Genomic DNA, 22,297 nt, shown 5'->3' with positions numbered 1-22,297 from the left:
TCGGTTTAATCTTTAAAATGTTTTATAATTTTGGCATCGAAGAATTTTACCTGTATTTCTAAATTTTGAATTACACATTGGAATGGTTTCGCCTCTGGCCGCTTTGGAAAATTTGGTTTCTTCTGGTCTAGATGGTTTAAGGTCGTCTTTGACGCTCATGGGATTACGTCCCGAAACTAAACTCTTGGCCCGAGTTTATTTGGATGGGGATTGTCCGGCCCCCACTCGCTAGGTAGTTAGACTTTCTCCTTTGGCGGTTCCATCCTACTGACTGCCCAAATGTGAGAGGTGCGCACTTTTATGAGTCTAACAAAGCACAGGTGGTGCCTCTAGACCGTGTCAAGGGTATGATCTTAGCACACATGTGGTAAAAGTTTTCGTTTTGAATTGTTTGGTTAATATTATTGGATTTACAGCAATTAATTTTGGAGTGTATTTCTTGTTTTTACTTTGGTTTCAAAGCTTTGTTAATTTATAATACTGTTTCTGAATTTGTCAATATTTCTTATTTTCTTAAACTCAGCTTTTGCTGACGTCCTTACGTTTTGGGTCGTTCCCCCATTGGAACCTGTACCTATTTATGTTTTGGTTACAGTTGATAGGTATAATTGAGATGCTGCATGGGTGCATACTGGATCTGGGGATTAGTACGAGCGTGGAAGGATTTTGAATAAAGACTCCGTCTTACACTATTTATAATTTTATAATATCATTGGATTTGAATTTTATTTATTGTTTTAGATTTTGTAAGACTTAAGTCTTCCGCTGCAACGTTTTGATTATTTGATAAAGTTTTTTGATACACGTACTTTGTTCTTTTAAGATTGACTCTGTATTTACCTTGCACTTAGCATTTTCAGCTAGGCGTGGAGTGACAGCCGTGAATTTTCCATCTTTAGTTTATCGTTTTGGTCGTGAAAATTTAGGGCTGTTACACACCGCTCCCGCGGTGTGTAAGAAAGACCTTCCTTAAATGATAGGAATATTGGAGTCTTCCTCCATGTCAACAATAACAAAGTCCACCGGGATGAAGAACTTGCCAATTCTTACCGACACATCCTCCCATACCCCTAAAGGTGTCTTCGTTGACCGATCCGCCATTTGAAGTGTGATATTAGTGCACTTGAGTTCTCCCATTCCTAGCCTCTTGCACACCGAGTATGGCATGACACTCACACTTGCCCTCAGGTCACATAGAGCTTTGTTGATCGTAGTGTCGCCAATGGTGCATGGAATAGAGAAACTTCTGGATCCTTGAGTTTTGGAGGTGAACTTCCTTGAAGGATGGCACTACTCACCTTAGTGAACGCAATAGTCTCTAGCTTCCAGATGGTTTTCTTCTTTGTAAGAATATTTTTCATGTATTTCGCATAGGCCGGAACATGATTGATTAATTCTGTAAATGGAATTGAGACTTCCAAGTTCTTTACAATCTCTATGAATTTTCCAAGTTGTTCATCGAACTTAGGCTTAGCTTGGCGACTTGGAAATAGAAGTCTATATCATAATGGGCTCTTTCTCCTTAGCCTTCTCTTCATTCTTCTTTGAAACTTCTTGTACGGTGGTGGGTTCTTCTTCTTTCTTAGAGTTTTCAACTCTTTCCTTGTCACTAACATTCACAACATCTTCATCAATGGGCCTCTTTGGCCCTTCATACCTTGTACCACTCCTCAAATTGATGGCACTCACCGACTCATGTCTTGGGGGATTATCTTGAGGTGGTAATTGCCCCTTTTGTCTTTGAGAACTAGAGGATGCTAATTGAGACATTTGGGTCTCCAACATCTTTGTGTGAGCTAGTATGTTGTTGATGGTGATGTCTTTTGCTTGGCTACCCTTTTGCATTTGAGTGAAAAACTCTTGTTGGTTCTTTTGCATTTGGAGGACCGCTTTTTAAACATCAAAACCTTGGTCATTTGTTTGATTGTATGGAGGTTGATTTTGATAAATTTGGTTTGATTGTAAAAGGATCTTTGAGCTTGGTTTCTTATTGGAGGTGGGGTGTATGTTGGTTGAGGGTTTTGAACATTTTGGCTTTTGTATGAAAAATTGGAGTGGAATTTGGTGTTTTCATTGTAATAGTTGGAATAAGGGGTGCCACTTTTGTATGCTTGGAAAGCATTCACTTGTTCCCCTACATCCACTTTGGTCATATCCCAAAGTTCCACAACTCTCACATACTCCACTTGGAATTGATGATGATGCCACCATAGCATTAACAGGTTGCTTGGGTGATTTGGAGGCCTCTTCAAGTTTAGCCATGACCTTCTCAAACTTCAAATTAATGGTATCAATATGAGCACTAAGTTGAGCACCCAATTGAGTAATGGAGTCCACCTCATGCTTTCCTCCTCTAGTAGCCTTCTGAGGTCTACTATATTGCGAGTTATGGACTGCCATTTCCTCAATTTTGTTCCATGTTTGATTGTCATCGACTTCGGTGAACATACCATTTGATCCCATATTGAGAATGTTTCGGGAGTCTTCATATAGACCATTCTAAAATTATTGTACAAGGAACCACTCGCTAAGTCCATGGTGTGGACAAGATTGACAAGTGTCCTTGAATCTCTCCCATGCTTCATACAAAGATTCCTCATCCCTTTGTTTGAACCCGGTGATTTGGGCTCTCAACATGTTAGTCTTTTCCGGGGATAAAAGTTTTTGTAGAAAGCAAGTGCCAATTTCTTCCAAGAATCAATACCAAGAGTAGCCTTATCTAGGCTCTTCAACCATTGTTTCGTGGTACCAATCAAAGAAAAAGGAAATAAGACCCATCGAATTTGGTCTTGAGTAACTTCGGTTTGAGAAATCGCATCACAATAGTCACAAAAAGTCTCCACATGAGAATGGGGGTCTTCACTAGGCATCCCTCCAAATTGACTTCTCTCAACCAATTGTATAAATGAGGATTTGGCAATAAAATTACCGGTTAAATGTTGTAGTGTAGGAGTACCATTTGGTAGGTTCTCCTCGGTTGGTACGGAATGTGATAAAAATTTAGGCATTGTAGGTTGATTTTGTGGTGGGTTTTGTATTGGGTTATCCTCTCCTTCTCTTATAAAAGGGTTGATAAACTCAATGTTATTTGGTTGAATGTCCACAATCTCACCAATACCTCTAAAAGTATTTCTAGCAATTCTTCTATTGTTGGTCAAAGTTATTTCAATTTCAAGATCAATGGATAACAAGTTACCTTGTGATCTCCTAGACATGCAAAATATCAAACAACTTGAAAACAATTAGAACAAACCTTGAGGAGTTTGACTTCCCCAAGGTAAAGAAAGACACAACTAAAAATAATTAAAGAAAATCAAATCAAGTTAACACCGTCCCCGACAACGGCGCCATTTTTGGTGGTGTTGTAAAACTCGTCGTCAAAAGTTACTCAACCAAAACAATATTTATAATTTCACCAACTACTCTTAGTAAAGAGGCAAGTAAAGGTTGAATCCCAAGGGATGGGTATTGATGTAGGATTTTCAATTGTAAATGGTCGTGTCTTAGGGTGTCACAATTTCGGGTTGAGATAGGAAATCAATGAAAACTAATCGACAATAAAAACAAAGCAAGGTAGATAAAATGAAGGTGTAAACAATTGATTAAAAGCACTAAGGTATCATGGGTTCATAGGGGAATACATGGGAGTTGATCATACAAACATGTTCTCAAATTATAAGCAAGCAATTGTTGTTGTGATGGGATCGAGTTAGTGTATATCTTACAATCCCTAAGAAGGTTTGGGTCCCGGAGCCGAATCGATTAGATTGTACAACACCTACAATTCGAATTAATCCTTCCTATTAAACATTATGCATGATTTAATGACGCTCGAGTTGGTTTATGTCTTACAAGCCTCATTGAAAAGATAAGTGATGGGTAAAAAATGCAAGGATTCATAGGCTCGCATTTCATCAAACATAACATGTGCATAAGTTGAAATCACAACAAGCAAGCAAATAAATTATGTGAACATATTAGATTAAGCATGAATCATTCCCCATGTTGGTTTCCCCTAATCACCCATTAACCCTAACTAAGGAAACTACTCACTCATGATCAAGTTTAACATGCTAACAAGGTTGTCAATCACATTAACAAGGCAAAACATGATGAATGAATAAAAATGATTAACAATAATTAAAGCAAGGATTAAGAGAATTATACCTATGGAGATTCCAAAATAATAATGCAAAGAATAATAGAAGTACTTGATGATTGGTGGAAGGTTGTCAATCCTCCAAATAAACCCAAATAATCTTCTAATTACTCAAAATAAATGATGAACAATAGAGAAATTAAGGAAATATTAAGTATTGAGATTTGTATTAAGGCTAAATTAAGAGTTGATTACAAGATTAAGGAATGATTACTAATTGATTAGAACTTGATTAAGAGAGCATTAAGATGGCATGCTAATCTAGGTAGTACAAAGGGTATTTGTACTAAAGATTAGGTACAAAGATTAGGGTTACTAAGGGCTTAAATGACTATTAAGACTCTTAAGAAAAGTTGAGGAAGTGCTCCTCTCCAAGGAGATGAGCATCTCGGTTTTGCTAGTCCCGCATAGATATGCTCGTCCCGAGCGGCTTGGAAGCTGGCACGACAGTTTTTGTAAGGGGATCCGAGCGGATCATTAGGGTAGACGCTCGGATTGCAAGGCTTTAAGACGAGCGTCTTGAGTACGGGACGCTCGGATTGTGGGGCAGGGAGACGCCCGGATTGCTTGCAATCCGCTCGGATCCTGGGTCAGACACTTCTCTTCTCTTCTTTCGTCAACAATCCGCGGGGATCTTGTTGAGGATGGATGAATCCTTTCATCATTGCCTAATCTACTTTATTATCTATATAGGCCTTCTAGTATCGTCTTCCCTTTAATGCTTGGTCATTAAATGCGATCAATTTAGCTCCATTTCACCATAAAATGCAAGGTTTGCACTCCTTTCCTACCAAGGGATCAAAACCTCAAAGAATATGCAAAATGGGAAATTAAAGATAGTAAATGACCCAATTATGCACTATAAAGCATAGGAACGAGGCTAATTTGAGGACTAAATGTGCTCAAATATGAGTCACATCATTATCTCAAGCATTTCGGCTAGAATAGAAGCTAGAATATGGTCGGACAAACATAGACCATCAACCCACGTGTGATTCCAAAAAGATGTACGTCTTCCATTGCCGACTGCAGTTGTTGTGCCTCTGACTATATTTTAGACTGCTCCGAAATACCTACCCACACATTAGACATGTCGGTCTTTGGTTGGAATATATCAATATTGCAATGATCATTGCAATACTTCGCGTGAAGGACCTGTGACCAAAAACTTGTTGGTTAAGCCAATACTCTCCATCCAAGCTTAGTAAGAAAAGCCGCGTTGGCCTGTCTAGCTCCCAGGCCTCCAATCGATTTTGGTTTTTGAATATTCTCCCAAGAAATAAGATGAATTGATTTTTTATTATCATCTCCGCCCCAAAGAAATCCGCGGGATTTTCTATCAATGTTATCGCATATAGAGCGCGTAATTTTTGCTGATTGCATACTATAATTCGAAATTGTGCTTAATGTCGATTGAACGAGAGTGGTTCGCCCAGCTAGTGATTATCGTTTCGTAGCCCAACCCACCAATGTCTTATTAATTTTTTCTTCCAGATGGGCGAAAGTATGACGAGTAACTCTCCCATTAATGGTTGGCATTCCCAAATAAACTCCAATATCATCACTTTCTTCGAAATTAGGGGTATTGATGACCGCGTCTTTGGTGGCGTGTTCTGTATTACTAGAGAAGAAGACCCGAGACTTAGCTTCACTTATTTTCTCTCCCGAAGCTTTACAAAAATTATCAAAGACATAGCTTACAACTAAGGCTTGTTCCTCAGTAGCCTCGGCAAACAGTACCATATCGTCCGCAAAAAACAAGTTGGTGATGCTTGGGCCATTATGACACAGTAGAAACGGTCTCCAATTATTATTGCGTGCCTCTTTATCGAGAGGTTGTTGTAGTTTTTCCAAGCACATAACAAATAAATATGATGATAAGGAATCCCCTTGTCTAACTCCTCTCGAAGGAGTAAATTGTCCAATTGGCTCCCCGTTCCGTAATATTCGAATTCGGGTAGATGACACACATTCTATTATCACATCCACTAAGAGCTGGGGAAAGCACATATCTTTAAGGGCCGCATGAATAAAGCAACAACGAAGACGGTCATAAGCCTTCTCAAGATCGATTTTAATGGCCATGAATAAAGCTCCAGCGAAGACTCGCTTTACCCGATTCGCAAGTGTCTTACTTATAATCTTATAAGCAACGTTACATAAACTGATCGGTCGAAATTGGATAATCGTTTCAGGAGTATTCACCTTAGGAATAAGTACCAAGTGCGTGTCATTAAGGCCTTCAGGCATACCTTTTCCTTCGAGTGCGTTAATGACCATATCACATAGGGAAGATGAAATAAGATGCCAATTTTTTTGATAAAAGAGAGCTTGAAAACCGTCGGGACCCGGAGATTTCGTGCACCCATATGAATAATAACTTGTTTGATTTCAGCAATATCAAAGGGTCTCGTTAACCATTCCCAATCGTTATTGTTAAATTCTTGAAATAAATCCCAAGGAAGATTATCCTCGTCTCATGTTTGCTGCTCTTCCGTATAAAGATGTTTGAAATAATTAACTACTATATTTTTGACTTCATCCTATTCATCAGTCCATGCCCCTTCCCCATTCTTCAACGTAGTAATTCGATTCCGCCACCGTCTAACTAGGGTACTATTATGGAAATAGGAAGTGTTACGGTCTCCGTCTTTAATTAAATCAACTCTCGATTTCTGGTACCACAACAATTCTTCTTGTGCTAGAACATCGTCTAATTCCTCGCCCAATTTAGCTTCCAAAATAATTAAATTATTCTTACGAGCTATAGATAGCTCACGCTGACAGCCTGCTATTTGAGCCAATAGCTTGTTTTTCCGTTTAAATATGTCACCAAACAACTCAGAATTCCAGTTCTGAAGCTTTTGAGATAGGCCCGGTAGTCGAGATAGGAAGTTACTCGTAGACGGCCAATTATTATCTAAAAGTTCCTGAAAATTTTCATGTGTAAGCCAACAAGATTGAAAGCGAAAAGGACGTCTCACTGTGTTGATAGGAGCGAAGCCATTAGAAGAAATTTGAATCGGACAATGATCAGATTGAATAGCCGGAAGGTGATGAACCATAGCCTCTTCAAAGATAGTACCCCACTCTGAGTTACATAAAGCTCTGTCAAGTTTCACGCTTTGACGAGTTTTGACTGAATTACCTCTCGCCCATGTATGTGCAGCCCCATTAAATGCTAAATTAATTGCGATCCAATTGTTAAAATTATTACACCTTCTTGCCATATTATCATCCCCTCGTGTCTCTCACTAAGCGTACGGATCTCGTTAAAATCTCCTACAAGTAACCACAGTGTGTTATTATGCCTTGCGAAATTTTCAAGTTCAGCCCATAGTTCTCGTCGATTTGTAGGATTTGGACTAGCATATACAGCTGAAAAGAACCACAAATACTCCCCATTTCTCGATATTTCGATAGTTATATACTGCTATTGCTCTGTCACTGGGCGTATCGAGACTAACTCAGTCTTCCAATACAACCAAATACCCCCACTAAACCCAATTGCATTAACTCTCGAATGGCCATCATACCCAAGAATATTGCCTAATTTAACAGCATGTTCTCCACCCATATGTGTTTCAACAAGTACAAGAACGGTAGGATTATACGTTGTAACCACATCCTTAATTGTGGTAATTTTTTTCTTACTTCCTGTACCTTGTACATTCCATACCATATACGTGATATGGGGTAGGTTGGGACACAATTTGGTATTCTAGTACTCACAAAATCAGGTAGATAGTTTAAAGAAGATAGATATGCTAGACTGACAAGCTTAAGAATTTTGTCAATACTCCATGGTATCGACAGTTCCATCGCTAGACTCAAAGGTTTGTCCTTCGCTAGTTCGAACTTGACGTCCATTATCGGACATTCCAATATCATCACCCCCATATAGGGAGCGTCCATCTCCGGGGTCGTCGAGATTTCCACGCTCGATGTCGGGGGGATCACTTCGAATTGCGGGTGTTGTGGGAGATAACGGGGCTGAGGTAGAGGGCGGTCGAGCTAAGAGAAGTATGGGTATGGGTCCATCGCGTGAGGCAGTAGTAAAACTCGAGGAAGATTGAATGTGGGATTTCTGTGGAACAGGTTTTGTTGTTGGTACTGTATTTGAGTGAATTACGTTGCTTGATTGTTTGGAAATAAGGGGAATATTGGTATATCTTTTAAAACAGGGGATGGAATAATAGGATTATTGATAAGTGGAATAGAGATATTATTAGGAAGGGATTTGTTTTCAACTATGGTAATATTATTGGTTGATTTGGAGGATTTTTTTTTTTTTTTTGAGAAAGAAGTTTATTTGTTTGTTTATTAAGGGTTGAGATTCTATGTTTAATTTTGGTAGATTGCAAAATATTTGGATTGGGAATAACAATATTTGAGGAGGTAGGTATATTATTTTGATTTGGTAGGATTTCGGAAATCTCTGTGTTATTTGATAATATACCGAATCTTGAGCCTACCGTTTTTGAGCTATTGCCGAAAATAAAAATTGATTTCTCAGCATTCAGATCACGCTGGCCTTGAATATTCGCGGGTTTTCTTCGTGGTGGTTTTCGAACCATCATCCAATCCCCGAAATCTACTTTCTCCTCTGGACGCGAACCCGCCTCTAATGAGGTTTTATTAGATGGCGAGTGGGAGATCTCCGCCGCTTGACTTCGAGTATCATGATCCATTATAGTTTCTACTCCATTATCCTTTACGCAAGACTCTGTATTATGAGCCATTCTCCCACACTTGAAAAAGATCATTTTCAGGCCTTCGTATTGAATAGTGTATATCTTCCCATACATTCGAAACTTTGACAGTAGTGGCTTTGATATGTCCACCTCGACACTCAATCGAGTAAATTGACCACGCTCAGCAGAAGCTGTATTTTTATCAATACGAACCACCTTACCTATCTTGGATCCTATCTTCTTCAAAAATGTCTCATTAAAATATTCAAACCGGAATATGTGGTATGCGAACCCTAGCCGTTAAATACTTAATGCTGTCCTCGGATGGTACAAAATTCGGCATCCATTTCCTAATTGTCAAGTAATGGTTGTCAATCATCCAAGGTGCTTGTGTGATGATGAATTCATAATCATATCTTGGAGAAAATCGTGCAACATAATATGAGCTAGTTAGGTCGGTTAGGGTTAATTTACCCACAACCGACCATTTTGCTTGTAGCTTTCTTATCAACAATAGGTATCCGATATTCTTATCGAATATCTTAATGATGACAGAGTGTCTCCAAGGTTTCCAGAGGATAGCCTTTTCCTTCTTGGTGAGGGAAATATGAGGACACATCTTGTCTTCTTCATCTCCATTTTATTCAACATCATCTTCCGATTCAATATCAATATCATCTAAAGATACATCATTGACAGAAAATGAATCGGAGCCAAACTTCTTAACTTTTTCCTTGTATGCCAAAATTATTGATGATCTTTCATTTTGGACGGGTTGCATTACTTGGGTAGAGGACTCTTCGATGGACAAAGTGTGGGACGATGAAGTCGCGTTGAACTCATTAATATGCATCGTCTTTCTCTTTGCATTTTTGGCTAACGGTGGAAAGTGGTTGATATGGTTTCTAAGGATGGGTTCAGAACGATGAGGAGGAGTGGTATGAAGGTGGTTGGTTCCGGCGGGAGACCCGTATTAGGGTCAAGCATTCAAAAAAGAGAGAGATTTTAGAGAGAGATACTTTTTTACTTTCCATACATACCTATAACATTACTCTATATCCACTCATTTCAAATACATAATACCACGAGCGTAACCATTACTTGTAACGATATCAACCACAAGTCCATCCTTAGTTCTACAATGAACAGTTAAAACCTCAACATATACCACAAAATTTCTATTATCACCATCCCGTTTTACTGATAACCGGTTATCGCTTTAACATTCTCACCGATCACTACTCCCCTATCCACAATACTCTCTCTAATAATTTCCATACCTCCAATCATCCCTTTCACCACCTAAAATTTACCATAAAATCCTTAACATAATCCACTAATATAACTCTTCAACATTACTGCACAAAATATCCCCCGTAATTCACAGACCTATCCCAAATATATAACACACGACCAAAAATTCTTACACACCAGTGAGATCCTTAAAAAGTTCTTCTATCGCTACCAAACTGGTCCATACTTTAACATGGTACTCATCCTCACACCTCATCCCTACTGTGCCAACAAAAGATTATGTATCACTTACAACTTCTAGCTCAATATGACACAACACTCCACTAACTACTTGTCGCTACTAAGTTTATAAATAATTCATCCAAACCAAGCTCAAAAGTACTCCAACAACTACGCCTCATGAACACAATATCGATGGAAATGTGTCAACAGAACGACCGTATATAAAATTCTCATCCATAATATACTCTACTCTTTCACCCACAAGTAAAAAATTGAAGAAAATAACTATATTAAAATACGACACCAACCCATATGTGAAAAATAGAAAGAACATAATATTTCAAATTTCGTTTGTCAACCATTCCGTCTCCCCCGCTACAACCGATGACGGCATTGCAACACCGTTACCAACAGCTGCACCGCAGTGCGAAGGTACCCATATCACAACATGGAGTACCGTGCCCGGATCACAATCCATAACACAACATCCACATTGGTAATCATTGCACCTTATACAATCCTATAAACACTGTCCCAGTACAACATTCTTGACAAGAAATAATAACAACCTCACAACTCATTCCAGCCATTACTAACTTCTATAGAACGCTTGACTTTCACATTTAACGACATTACTCTGAGCCACTAAAGGAAACACCACGACAAATTAATCATTCATATCACTACCCTCTTACACTCACCTTTAAATATAAAAATCGCCTTTTCTATCTTCAGTTACCATCGCAAATAACGAACTCCACTAGATATATCAAAGAAATTATCTCAATATCCATACCAATTCCGTCTTGGTTAACGTACCACCTAAGCCATGCTAATAACAATCACAAACCAGCAAGCACTTATAACCATACCTCATGTCGCTACCACAATACCGCTAAAAGTCATTAAACACCTCACATGATTCTCCTCCTAGCTTACCACCAAAGTCCTCATAACATGCAAATACTCTACCAACTTCTTACTCCTTTAATTCCTCAAAGCTCATGACTAACATGTCGTTCCTCATTTCTTATATACCCCTTAACTCACATCGTTATTATAGTATCCCACCCCACCATACTTCCGTATATTCATCTCTCATAATTCATGTCAACATTCACTCAACTCGCATTAGTCTTTATATTCCCACTATAGTTGCCAACACTACTTAACAACTCAAAATCATCACTCTTACTACTTAGCCCTTTGGTAGTTCAGTTACCCTCTCATTGCTCCAAAAGTCAGATTCCATTAATTTGTATCAATAACTTCTCATTCACTCTCATCACTAATCTCTCTCAATATTCTACTCATTCTGACTTATTACAAATAAGTCCAAACAATCAATGATTACTCTTTAATTGTTTACATCTTTGTTTAACATCTCCATAAAAATCAAAATTCACCTCCTGTCGTTACCTTTCCAAAGAACTTACACAACTAGACTCGCCTCTTAGTAATCCAAATTTCCAAACACATCAACTATGTATAAATCCATGCTGCGTTATACTCAATCTAAGCTCACTATATACCATTCTTTCCCATTCTTCAATAAATACTTTCCATTACATATATCCTTAGCCAACATAGACAAAACCACTTCCCTCCATTAATCCCTACATATTCCAAATTGCGATCATTCATATCTCTCATTTCATTCCTTTACTCTTATACTCACCATGCCCGCATTACCACTTGACTGTAAACAAACATTATTACAATACTCCAGCTCACGCCAATATCATGCAGCATATGTCGCAAAACTTTCTCTTTGAATCACTAAGCTCATCAACTTTACTTATATCCCTCATAATTACATAGGACCACACATCCTTCTCACAAACCATACTAATCGTAATATGATGCTCTCCACATGATAAGATCCATCTAACTCGTGCATTAAAACCAATACATATGTAAAACAATACATTAAGAAGCAAAATAACATCTTTTTAAACAATATGACGTGCAAAGAGATCAAAAGATAAGCATAAGTCCATAAAAGAGGTCACTAGATCGATTGCTCAATTTACTTGACCGAGTATGGAGATTAGAAGCACGTAAGACAGGTATTCAAGTTGCTCGGTGGAGTGAAAAGGTTCACTCGACCGAGTATGGGTCACTCGGTTGAGTGTGGTGGTCCACTCGATCGAGTAAGGGCCGCTCGGTCGAGTGCCGGACGCAGTTCTCAGCAACGTCTAGTATTCGTGAAATGGTCATATCTCCCTCATTTCTTGGTCTTTTGGGCATCTGACCTATTGTTAGAATCATAAGAGAACAAGCTATCACTTCCAATTGGAATCACATCAATATCATGTCTATATCTCAAGTTATGACAGTTTTAAGACGACTTATCGATAAACGGACAATATATCTAGTCGATTTTTCCTTCAAAACAACTTAAACACCAACAATGCAAATAATAGCAACTTAATACTCGTAAAACCAGTAACCTAGATGATATTTTATCATACCAACATTTAAATTAAACACAACATTCAATATGTACGTCAAAAGTCACCTTACTTAATGATAAGGTTATTTTCAGTCGTTGGCCTATCAAAATAAATACTATTCTCAACTAACTAGTAGCTAGCAATAAGAAAGGGCCGAATCAACTGGGAGGCGAGTTAATTAATCTAGTTTGTTTATATTTAAGTTCGTCTTAAAGGTAACAATTTTATGGGGTTTTGTTTGTTTGATTTCAAAACTAATTGCGATAAACTAAAAGACAAATTCAATAATATTAAAGAGTGTAGGGATCAAGTTCACTAAGTAATTATATGGGGTGTGATTTAATTCATTGATAGAGATATATATGTTGTTTAAGGTTATATGATTGGTCGATTCAATATTCCCTTTAGATCTAATTTAACATGCAATCGCTATCATTAAATTATCTCTATTCAGTTATTGTAGCCTATACTGATTCTAACCCGGTCGGTGAAAGTCTCAATTCGCTATACTAGTCAATTAACCCTGGCCAGTAATTAATTTACTAGATGAGGAAAAATAACATGAACAAACAACGAATAAGCAATTTTAACTATCAACTCATTAATTAATCCCTCTTCTAACAACCTAGATCCCCATTCACCCTAGATGAATAAATTAGCTATGCATACTAATAGTAATAACAATAATAATAATTATAGAAGACATAATTGAAAGCATGTAAAGTTGTATAACAAGCAATTGATAGAACTTGAATTAATAATAAATAAGCAATTGATAGAACTTGAATTAATAATAAATAAAGAAGGATTAGAGAGTACCATAATTAAAGAGTGTTTAGATCCGAAAACAATAATAATAAAACTAAACTAGGAGTTTTTTTTAAGAGGGTTCTAGAGTAAAATAAGACGTAAATAAATATAGGGTACGAATGAGTATTTATAGTAAAACATAACCGACTTAAGGAAATTGCGGAAAATCCTGAGAATAAAGTGTACTCGATCGAGCCTGGGTGTACTCGATCGAGTACATAGCCAGTTGATCGAGCTTGCTCGGGCTTGATCGAGTATCCTCTCTGTTTCAGCTCTTTTCTTCGTGTTGTCTTCTTTATTTCTCTTCCTTTATTCTTCTGGATTCTCGTGCCATGCTCCGTGTATTCCTTCATGCCCACTCCGCGATGTCCATTTCATTCCTTTGCTCCTTAAATGCATCATTCCTGCATTAAACACAAAATAGGAAAAGTATCGACATTTAACATAAAAGGCATGTAATTAATATAAATTAGCACGAAAACCGTATCAAAAGTAACTAAGGGGAGGCATAAATATGCATATAATTATGACTCATCAAACTCCCCCAAACCATCTCTATGCTTGTCCTCAAGCAAAGCATCACATAATACAAAAGGCAATCATACAAATGACAAATAAACAACTTAGAGCTAATGTTGATGCACATACAAATCCCAAACTATTCACATCTGAAACAAAGCAATGACCAAGGTGTACCAATAAAACAAATTCAAAGGTACGGGTAATTGAAAAAGTAGCTCAAGTCTCATGTCACTATACTATAGACAAATGCCAAATACCTTTCGATCTTGCAAGACAAATTAGTCGAATTCTCGCGGATTCACTCATACACTCATAAGTATGGGTGATTTATATGTAAAGATAGAAAGAAGTAGAAACACTCACTCAACTTATGAAACATGCATGCAATCTAATGTGATAAAGATTTCCCAAACTAGCATGCATTCACAGTGTAGACAAAAGTACATGTATCCAGGATAATAAGGATGGTAAATGGGCAAAGGTAGAAATGGTTTGTGCCAAAGCACGTTATGGGTATGTGAAGCTAAGACGGTAGTCGCAACGCTAACCAAGACCAAGTCTACGACAATAAGCATATACAACCCACTAGAGAAATCATGTCAACATTGACAACACATGAGAAGCAAAATATTCTCCAAATTTACATTAGACTCTAGTAAACATCCTTTCGATCCTTGAAAAATCAAACGAAGCAATCAATTTCTTTTCTTCTTTTCAATTCTTTTTTCCTTTTTCTTTTTTTTTTCTCTTTTGCTTCATATTTTTCTTTTTCCAACACAAAGATACAACACAATTGCTAAAAAGTACTTTGCTATACCCACATGACAACAATAAGTCCCAACCCAACCATAATAGCAAAATAGACATGATAAACAAGCAACTGCGACTGTCCCGATAAGGTAGGCAAATTCTTGGATTGTAGCTTCATAGGATGTAATTTAAAGTTGGCTACAAGGGTTCAAACAGGCTAAACAAAAGGTAACGTAAGGCTTATTTGAGCAGTAATAACCGCCTATCCACATGTACTTAGTCAAATGAAATCAATAAAACTATCAAGAAATCAATGTCGCAGTTATGCATTTTGATATTACACATTCCACAAGGAGAAACCACACTCAAGCCTAAAAAACAAATGAGACCATTTTATTGATGTTCCCGGCCTAGGAAGCTCTATAGACCTCGGAATTTAAGTAGTTTACCAATATAATTTAGTCAAATCTAATTAGCATGAGGCATGTCAATACGGTCAAGACTTGAATTATGAGCTTTGCTTTCATAAATAACGGGTCAAAACAAAGAACATGGACAACTATATTGGGATTCAAATGCAAAAACAATGCAATTTAACATTATTGTTATTTAAATCACCAAGACTCGACCTAAAACAAAGTAAAAACATGTTTTTGTATTTTTGAAATTTTTTAATTTTATTGGATTTTTGGTATATAGATGCACACCAGAAGTAAATCACACAACATAATTAAACACCTCCCCCAAACCTAAATGTCATAGTGTCCTCATTGTGACGCCTACAGCATAGCAAGCACACAACAATTTCTAGCAACCTAAAGGATACATCTAACAAAAAGAATGGAAAAGAAATAAAGATAATACAATAAAAGTAGATACAAGGGAAGAGAATACCGGGTAAGAGCGTAGGAGTTCCCCTAAATCAGCTGCAAAATAGTTGAGAAAGATCAACCGCGCAATCCCGTACAAGCCAACTACGTTTTTAGACCAAAAAACAAAGGTACTCGATCGAGCGCATCACCACTCAATCGAGTACGCATCCCGGCGAGACAATTTCTGCATTTTAAAAATAAATGCCATGTAAGGTGATTGACACGTCTGTCGTGTACCTGTCAAAAATAAACTAACTAAACTAACTATATAGCTAGGGAAGTCAGTTCGATCTCCTCAGGGAGACAAGATATCTGTAGAAGTCCGTCTATTTGGTCACAAATTGGGGGGGGGGGGGTGTTTGAATTGTTTTCTAAACTACGAAGTTTAAAGGAAAGAGAAATAAAGGCAAGAGCAGTAAATGCAAGAAATAAGGATTAAACTATCAAATAGAGAGGAACATGTCGGGAATTCGGTTCACTACGGTAGTCCAGTGACTCAGCTGTAAATGACTCAGACGAATTAATGCAAGACGGATGTTGAAAGGTCCTTTCGGTCCACTTTCTATCCTAAATTACCACTAACTTAACTTTCATTCTCGTCAGGGTAGTCTACTGTTCATAGCAGGCCTATTTAGTCCAATCTTTCGATCTAGGATTAATTTTAGCCAGATTAAAGAAATAACTCAGAAGCGTGCACTCAACTAAGTCGATAAATACAATTAAATTGCTATGGTGGCAGAGTCTCACAATTAATTCATCTATTTCATTTACTACATCGTCACATTCCTACCGCAGATCCCCTAATGCCAACATGAAAGAGGTTTAGCTACTCATGTCGCTAATAATATCAAAACTAACAATAAAGGAAGAATTAACAATAAATATAATGAAATAACAAGTAAAATGCATAAAAGAGAAATTAGGGCAGAATTTAAATGCGACAAAACGAAGAATTAAAGCAAACAAAAGATTGATTATTATTAAGAGAAGAGAAAGGAATTACAATCAAGCGAATACGGCGTAAAGAACACAAAATCCGAGCAAAGTAAATCCGAGAACAAGGTTACAGAGAAGAGCAAAAGCAACGCAGTGAAGTTCTTGACAGTAGGAAAATTAGGTAATGAAAAGATTGATCCTAATGACCTAGTAAAGCGTGCTTAAATAGAAAAGTAAATAAGTTTTGCGAAACAAAACAAAACACGGGCTAATTAAAGCCCATAATAGTCGAAACCACTCGATCGAGTGGAATAAAACCACTCGATCGAGCAAAACCTCAGCATAATCTACTCGATCGAGTAGATAGTTACTCGATCGAGTAACCTCTCTTTCAGCAACTTCTGGATCGAGTAGAAAACTACTCGATCGACCAACAGGGGACGTAAACACCACTCGATCGAGTGGTAAAACTGCTCGATCGAGTCCTTAGTCTTCAAATCAGCTCAAGTCCATGCCCGACTGCCTCGTAAACCGTGCCTTGACGCTTCCCAACGCAAGATCTCACTCACTGAAAATCCCGTCTCCTCTAAATGCATGCAAAAAGGACGAAAAAGAGTACGATTCCACTACTTTCGCGTTCATTTCTACAAAATGGACAAAACGAACCAAAGTAGCCAATTCGGGGCAAAATACTATAAAAACAGTATAAAAATGCTTAGAAATACGTGCTGAAATAGGCTAAAAAGACTATATATTATGCACGTATCAAATCTCCCCAAACCGAACCTTTACTCGTCCTCGAGTAAACTAAAATGCAACTAATGGAATGGAAATGATAACTCAGAGCTAGCTTAACTTGTCTACTTGAACCAATTTAATGCAACAAAAACTAACAGTTAAAGCTAAGCAGTCAATACGCAAACGAGTTATAAGTCGTTTCGTAAATATAGCCAACCTATCGACCTTGCAAGACCAACAAAATCGGACTCTCTGGTGGTCACTCTTCTCTCATGAAACAAAGGGTGAATGTTATATATAAAAGAGAGAAGGAAAGACAATCACTCACCTAACTGCGACCTACATAGCATGCATGCAACAAAAAATGAAAGACAATTCAAGTACTAATGCACACACTCCAACCAATAATGTTCGTCACAGCCGAGGGCTTACAAATAATATGGGAATAGTGAGGTTCAGGTGAGAAAAGGCAAAACAAGTTATGGAAATGTGGAGGTAAAAGCGTCAAGCTAGTTCCTAACAGGACCATAATAAACCATCCGAATCTCAACTGACTGAAAAATTAAGTACAAGTGCCCTTCATTTGGCACAAAGCTCACTAAACTCAAACACAATCTACTCAAAAATATAGAATAAGAATGGAGGAGTCAGACGGTCACAAACTTTCCTTTTTTAATACCGCCTGAATGAACTAACTGAAACAAAATAATTTTTTTTTCAAACTTTCGTTTTTTTTCTTCTTCCACGTGATCCAGCTTTTTTCATTTTTTTTTTCTCTTTTCCTTTCTTTCACGTTTCTCCTTTCTCCTTTCTTTTTTTCTTTTTCAATTCTTTTTTTTCTTTTCTCCTTCCATAATTTCCACCAACTCCAAACAAAGAAATACGGGCCAAATCAAGAAATTTTAAAACCATACCACAAAAGACATACTAACTAGCTTGACTAGGCAGGCTTAGTTTGGGATGTAGCTAATGGGTCAAAAAGGCAAATTTTGGCTTATGTGGAGCTAAATGGGTGAAAAATATAAGGAAAGGGAAAATTGCAAGCACCTCTCTGCATGTGACACCAACCACAAACCCGAATATGTGCATTTGACGGGAAATTGAATGTCATAAAAGTGCAAAAATGATGAACATGCTATGCAAGGAGTACTACTCTCAATTCCTGATGAACTGGTCATGAATGTCACCAGTTATGGCTCTAAAACTCAGAATTTTTCAAGTAGTTTGCCAATTTATCAGTCAAGTCTAAACAAATCACCTATATTTGAACAGAAACTCGTTGACTATGCGTATGACAAAGCTAATAACTATCAATAAAGTGCAAGGCTCAAGTAAAATGACAAGTTATAGTGCATTATCATCATGGAAATCTACCGTTCCGACTCAACCTATATGCAAAAATAAACGTGAATTTTTTTGAATTTTTGAAATTATTCTAATTTTTTTGGATTTTTGATTTTTTATGAAATAAACAACAATGCAAGCTGAAAAATAAACGTGAATGCAAAACAAATGCAAATGCAGACTCAAAAGGATGCAATACCCTCCCCAAACCAAAACGGACAACGCCCTCGTTGTCCTCCAGCAACACCAGCAGATATATACAGGGGAACGAGAATATACAACCAATAAGAAAATAAAAATAAAAACAATAAATAAAAAGGAGACAAAAATAAAAGAGTAAGAGATACATACAAAATGCGAACTTCCCCAAACCAGCCAGAAAACTGGGGAAGTGAGTAGACCAGTAACTACCCATCAGCGTCTTCGTCGTCGTCGTCCACCACCGTGTACTCCGGATCTCTCTCCTCCTCTCTCCTCCTCTGCTCCTCAGCTCGAGCTCTCTCCATAGCCACCTCAGGGTCCTCGTCCTCCTCGTCCTCCTCAGCAGACTCCGGGTACCCCTCAGCTGGGTACCGGTAGAAGGAAGGGTGTGGCCAATCCTCTGGGATCGGACGGTTTCACCGCAAGTGGTACTCGTATAGAGGGTGCAAGGCTAGAGCCATGTCCCTCTCCATACGAGCCTGACGCTCTGCAATCTCAAGCAACAAACCGTCACGGCGCCCTTGGTCCATGACCGCGGACGCCACAAAGGGAGGAGGTGGTACGAAAGTAGCCTGTAGGACCGGCTGAGCCTGTGTCTGGTCATTGAGAGTGGGAGTAGGAGTGGTAGTAGTAGTGGGATTAGGGGTCGGGATGGGAGTAGCCGTGGAAGGCTGGGTACTCCCTGAAGGTGTGGACCCCTCTTCGGTCTCAAGACGCCGCTTCTTGGCGGCGGGTGCAGCGGGAGTAGGTCGGAGTGGAAGGTGAAGGTCAGGCAGTGGTGGAAGTCGGACACCCCTACCAACAGTAGGCAGGGGCTCTAGACGGGGGAGAGTGTCACAAGGTAAGTCTACAGACAGGAAGCCGTCTATCTTCCATGTCTGGTAGTCTGGGTGATCGGTCCGTTTCGTGTTCACAATTAAAGATGTGGTCGTTGGGTCACGGTCGAATCAAAACACAATTTATAACTTCACAAACAACTCTACAATTAGTAAAGAGGCAAGTAAAAGTCGGATCCCAAGGGACGGGAATTGAAATGAGATTTCTATTGAAACTAGTGGTGTCTTAGGGGTGTCACAATTTGGGTTGATGTAGAAGGTCACTAACTAAAATAGCAATGAAAATAAACTAGCAAGATGAATTAAAAAGGGTTGTAAACAATTGATAAAAAGCACTAGGGTGTCATGGGATCATAGGGGAATCATGGGAATTGATCATACAAACATGTTCTCAAATTATAAGCAAGCAATTATTGTTGTGATGGATTGAGTTGGGTTATATCTTACAATCCTAGGAAAGTTTGGGTCCCGGAGCCGAATCGATTAGATTGTACAACACCTACAAGTCGACTTAATCTTCCCTACTCAACAACATGCATGGTCTAATGAGACTCGAGTTGGTTTATGTCTTACAAGTCTCATTGAAAAGATAGGTGATGGTGGTAAATGTAAGGATTCATAGGCTTAGCATTTCATCAAACATAACATGTGCAAGAGTTGAGATCAAAACAAGCAAGCAAATAAACCATGAAAGCATATTAATTTAAGCATGAATCATTCCCCATGTTGGTTTCCCCTAATCACCCATTAACCCTATCTAAGAGACTACTTACTCATTATCATGTTGATCATGCTAGCAAGGTTGTCAATTATACCAACAAAATGAAACATGATGAACAAATGAAAGTAATTAGCAATAATTAAAAAGGGATTAAGAGATTATACCTACTAATGATTCCAATAACAAAGCAAGAATAATAGAAGTACTTGATGTTTGATTGAGAGGTTGTCAATCTCCCAATAATAACCCAAATAATCTTCAATTACCCAAAATAAAGGATGAACAAGAGAGAGATTAAAGAACTAAAACTTGGATTAAAACTTGATTAATACTTGATTATAATATTAAAGAGAGATTTGATTGATATTAACTACACTAATTATTGATAAGAAGAACATGCTCCTCTAATTAGACTAATGGGGTTTTTATAGTGAAAATTAGGGAGGATGCATTAGGGTTAACTAAGGGCTAAACTAGTAATTACACTTTTTAGATTGAGCAAGGAGGAGCCGGTATTTTCCGAAGGAAGGGCTTCTTTTTTTGTTGCTTGGAGAAGAGGAAATCGGCTGTGAAGGAATCCGTGCGGATTAGGGTCGGGTTGGGCGAATTCTGGCGATGGAATCCGAGCGGATTCGAGAGAATCCGGGCGGATTGTGGCGGTGCAATCCGAGCGTCTTTGGAGGAAACCGCTCGGATTGTGCTGTGAGGAGACGGGCGGATTGGAGACAATCCACTCGGATTGTAGCTCAGCATAATTCCTTCTTCTTTTCTTCCCTTTTCTTCATGAAATTCCTTGGGGATTTCCTTGGGGACTCAAGGATCCTTTCTCAACATTGCTCATCTACTATCATATGTACAAAGGCCTTCTAATCTTGTCTCTCCTTGATGCTTGGTCATTGGATTCGATCAATTTAGCCTCGTTTTGCCATGAAAATACAAGGTTCTTACTCCTTTCCTACCAAGGGATCAAAATCTCAAAGAATATGCAAAACAAAGAACTAAAGATAATAAATGACCCAAATATGCACTAAAAAGCATGGGAACAAGGCTAATTCGGGGACTAAATGTGCGCTAATTATGGCCACATCAAATATACCCAAACCGAACCTTTGCTCGTCCCGAGTAAAGAGGTGACATAGACTAGGACCAATACTAACCTATCCTAATAATATAGCCGATATGAGACAATTAGCGGGTCTCACTCCGCCCCTTCAACTCACAACAAGACAACCATGAGGTAGGATGCCTTCTTGCAAGGCAAGGTGGGTCTTGCCAAAATGGCGACACATCCAAACATTAAGCACACAAAGTCACATAATGGATGCATCTACAAAAAGAATAGCCACTTCCTCATCAAGCGGCGGAGGCACTAAAGAGGAACAAATTTAAGAGCATGTAATCCTTCACAAATACTAGTTCAACAAATTACTAAGGCTAAGAGGATGGCACTAAATCACCTCCAAATGGTGTTAAACTAGACTACTTTCGTCCTCAATTTCCAAATGCTTTCGTCAAGAGCGATCAGATGGTGGTGGAATGATGATCCCTATGATGCTAGTAGCATATGACATGACAAGTCTCGAATTCTCTACAAAAGTAAAGGTCATGGATCGTCCCAAGTCGACCAAGTGGTTTGACAAAAAGGCTTTTTGGGAATGAAATGCTCAAATCTTTATACACAATGGGTGGATATGACTAGTATTCAAAATTGTCCTCATTTCAACTTTCATATTTCAAAAATTTAAGATGGGGTTTGTCCCTTCCAGGCTAGTGTCCTTTGCT

General features: G+C 38.3%; 1 protein-coding gene and 1 non-coding gene across 2 annotated transcripts; one reads left to right on the top strand and one right to left on the bottom strand.

The window, feature by feature from the left end:
* Positions 1 to 2,530: 2,530 nt before the first annotated feature.
* On the top strand, positions 2,531 to 2,637 carry LOC141597811 (small nucleolar RNA R71). Its single transcript, XR_012523025.1, has one exon. It is a non-coding gene; the product is annotated as a small nucleolar RNA R71 (small nucleolar RNA).
* A 4,065-nt stretch (positions 2,638 to 6,702) lies between these two features.
* On the bottom strand, positions 6,703 to 7,841 carry LOC141595430 (uncharacterized). The gene is made up of 3 exons (XM_074415395.1): positions 7,652 to 7,841; positions 7,424 to 7,537; positions 6,703 to 7,340 (listed from the first exon to the last, which is right to left on the bottom strand). Exons 1-3 carry the CDS (start codon positions 7,839 to 7,841, stop codon positions 6,703 to 6,705), a joined length of 942 nt encoding a protein of 313 aa, XP_074271496.1.
* Positions 7,842 to 22,297: the final 14,456 nt, after the last annotated feature.

This window comes from Silene latifolia, chromosome 8 (genome assembly GCF_048544455.1).
Source record: "Silene latifolia isolate original U9 population chromosome 8, ASM4854445v1, whole genome shotgun sequence".
In the NCBI taxonomy this organism is placed as follows: Eukaryota; Viridiplantae; Streptophyta; class Magnoliopsida; order Caryophyllales; family Caryophyllaceae; genus Silene; species Silene latifolia.
The sequence above is the reverse complement of the archived record's forward strand: the minus strand, read 5'-3'. Positions and strand labels throughout refer to the sequence as shown.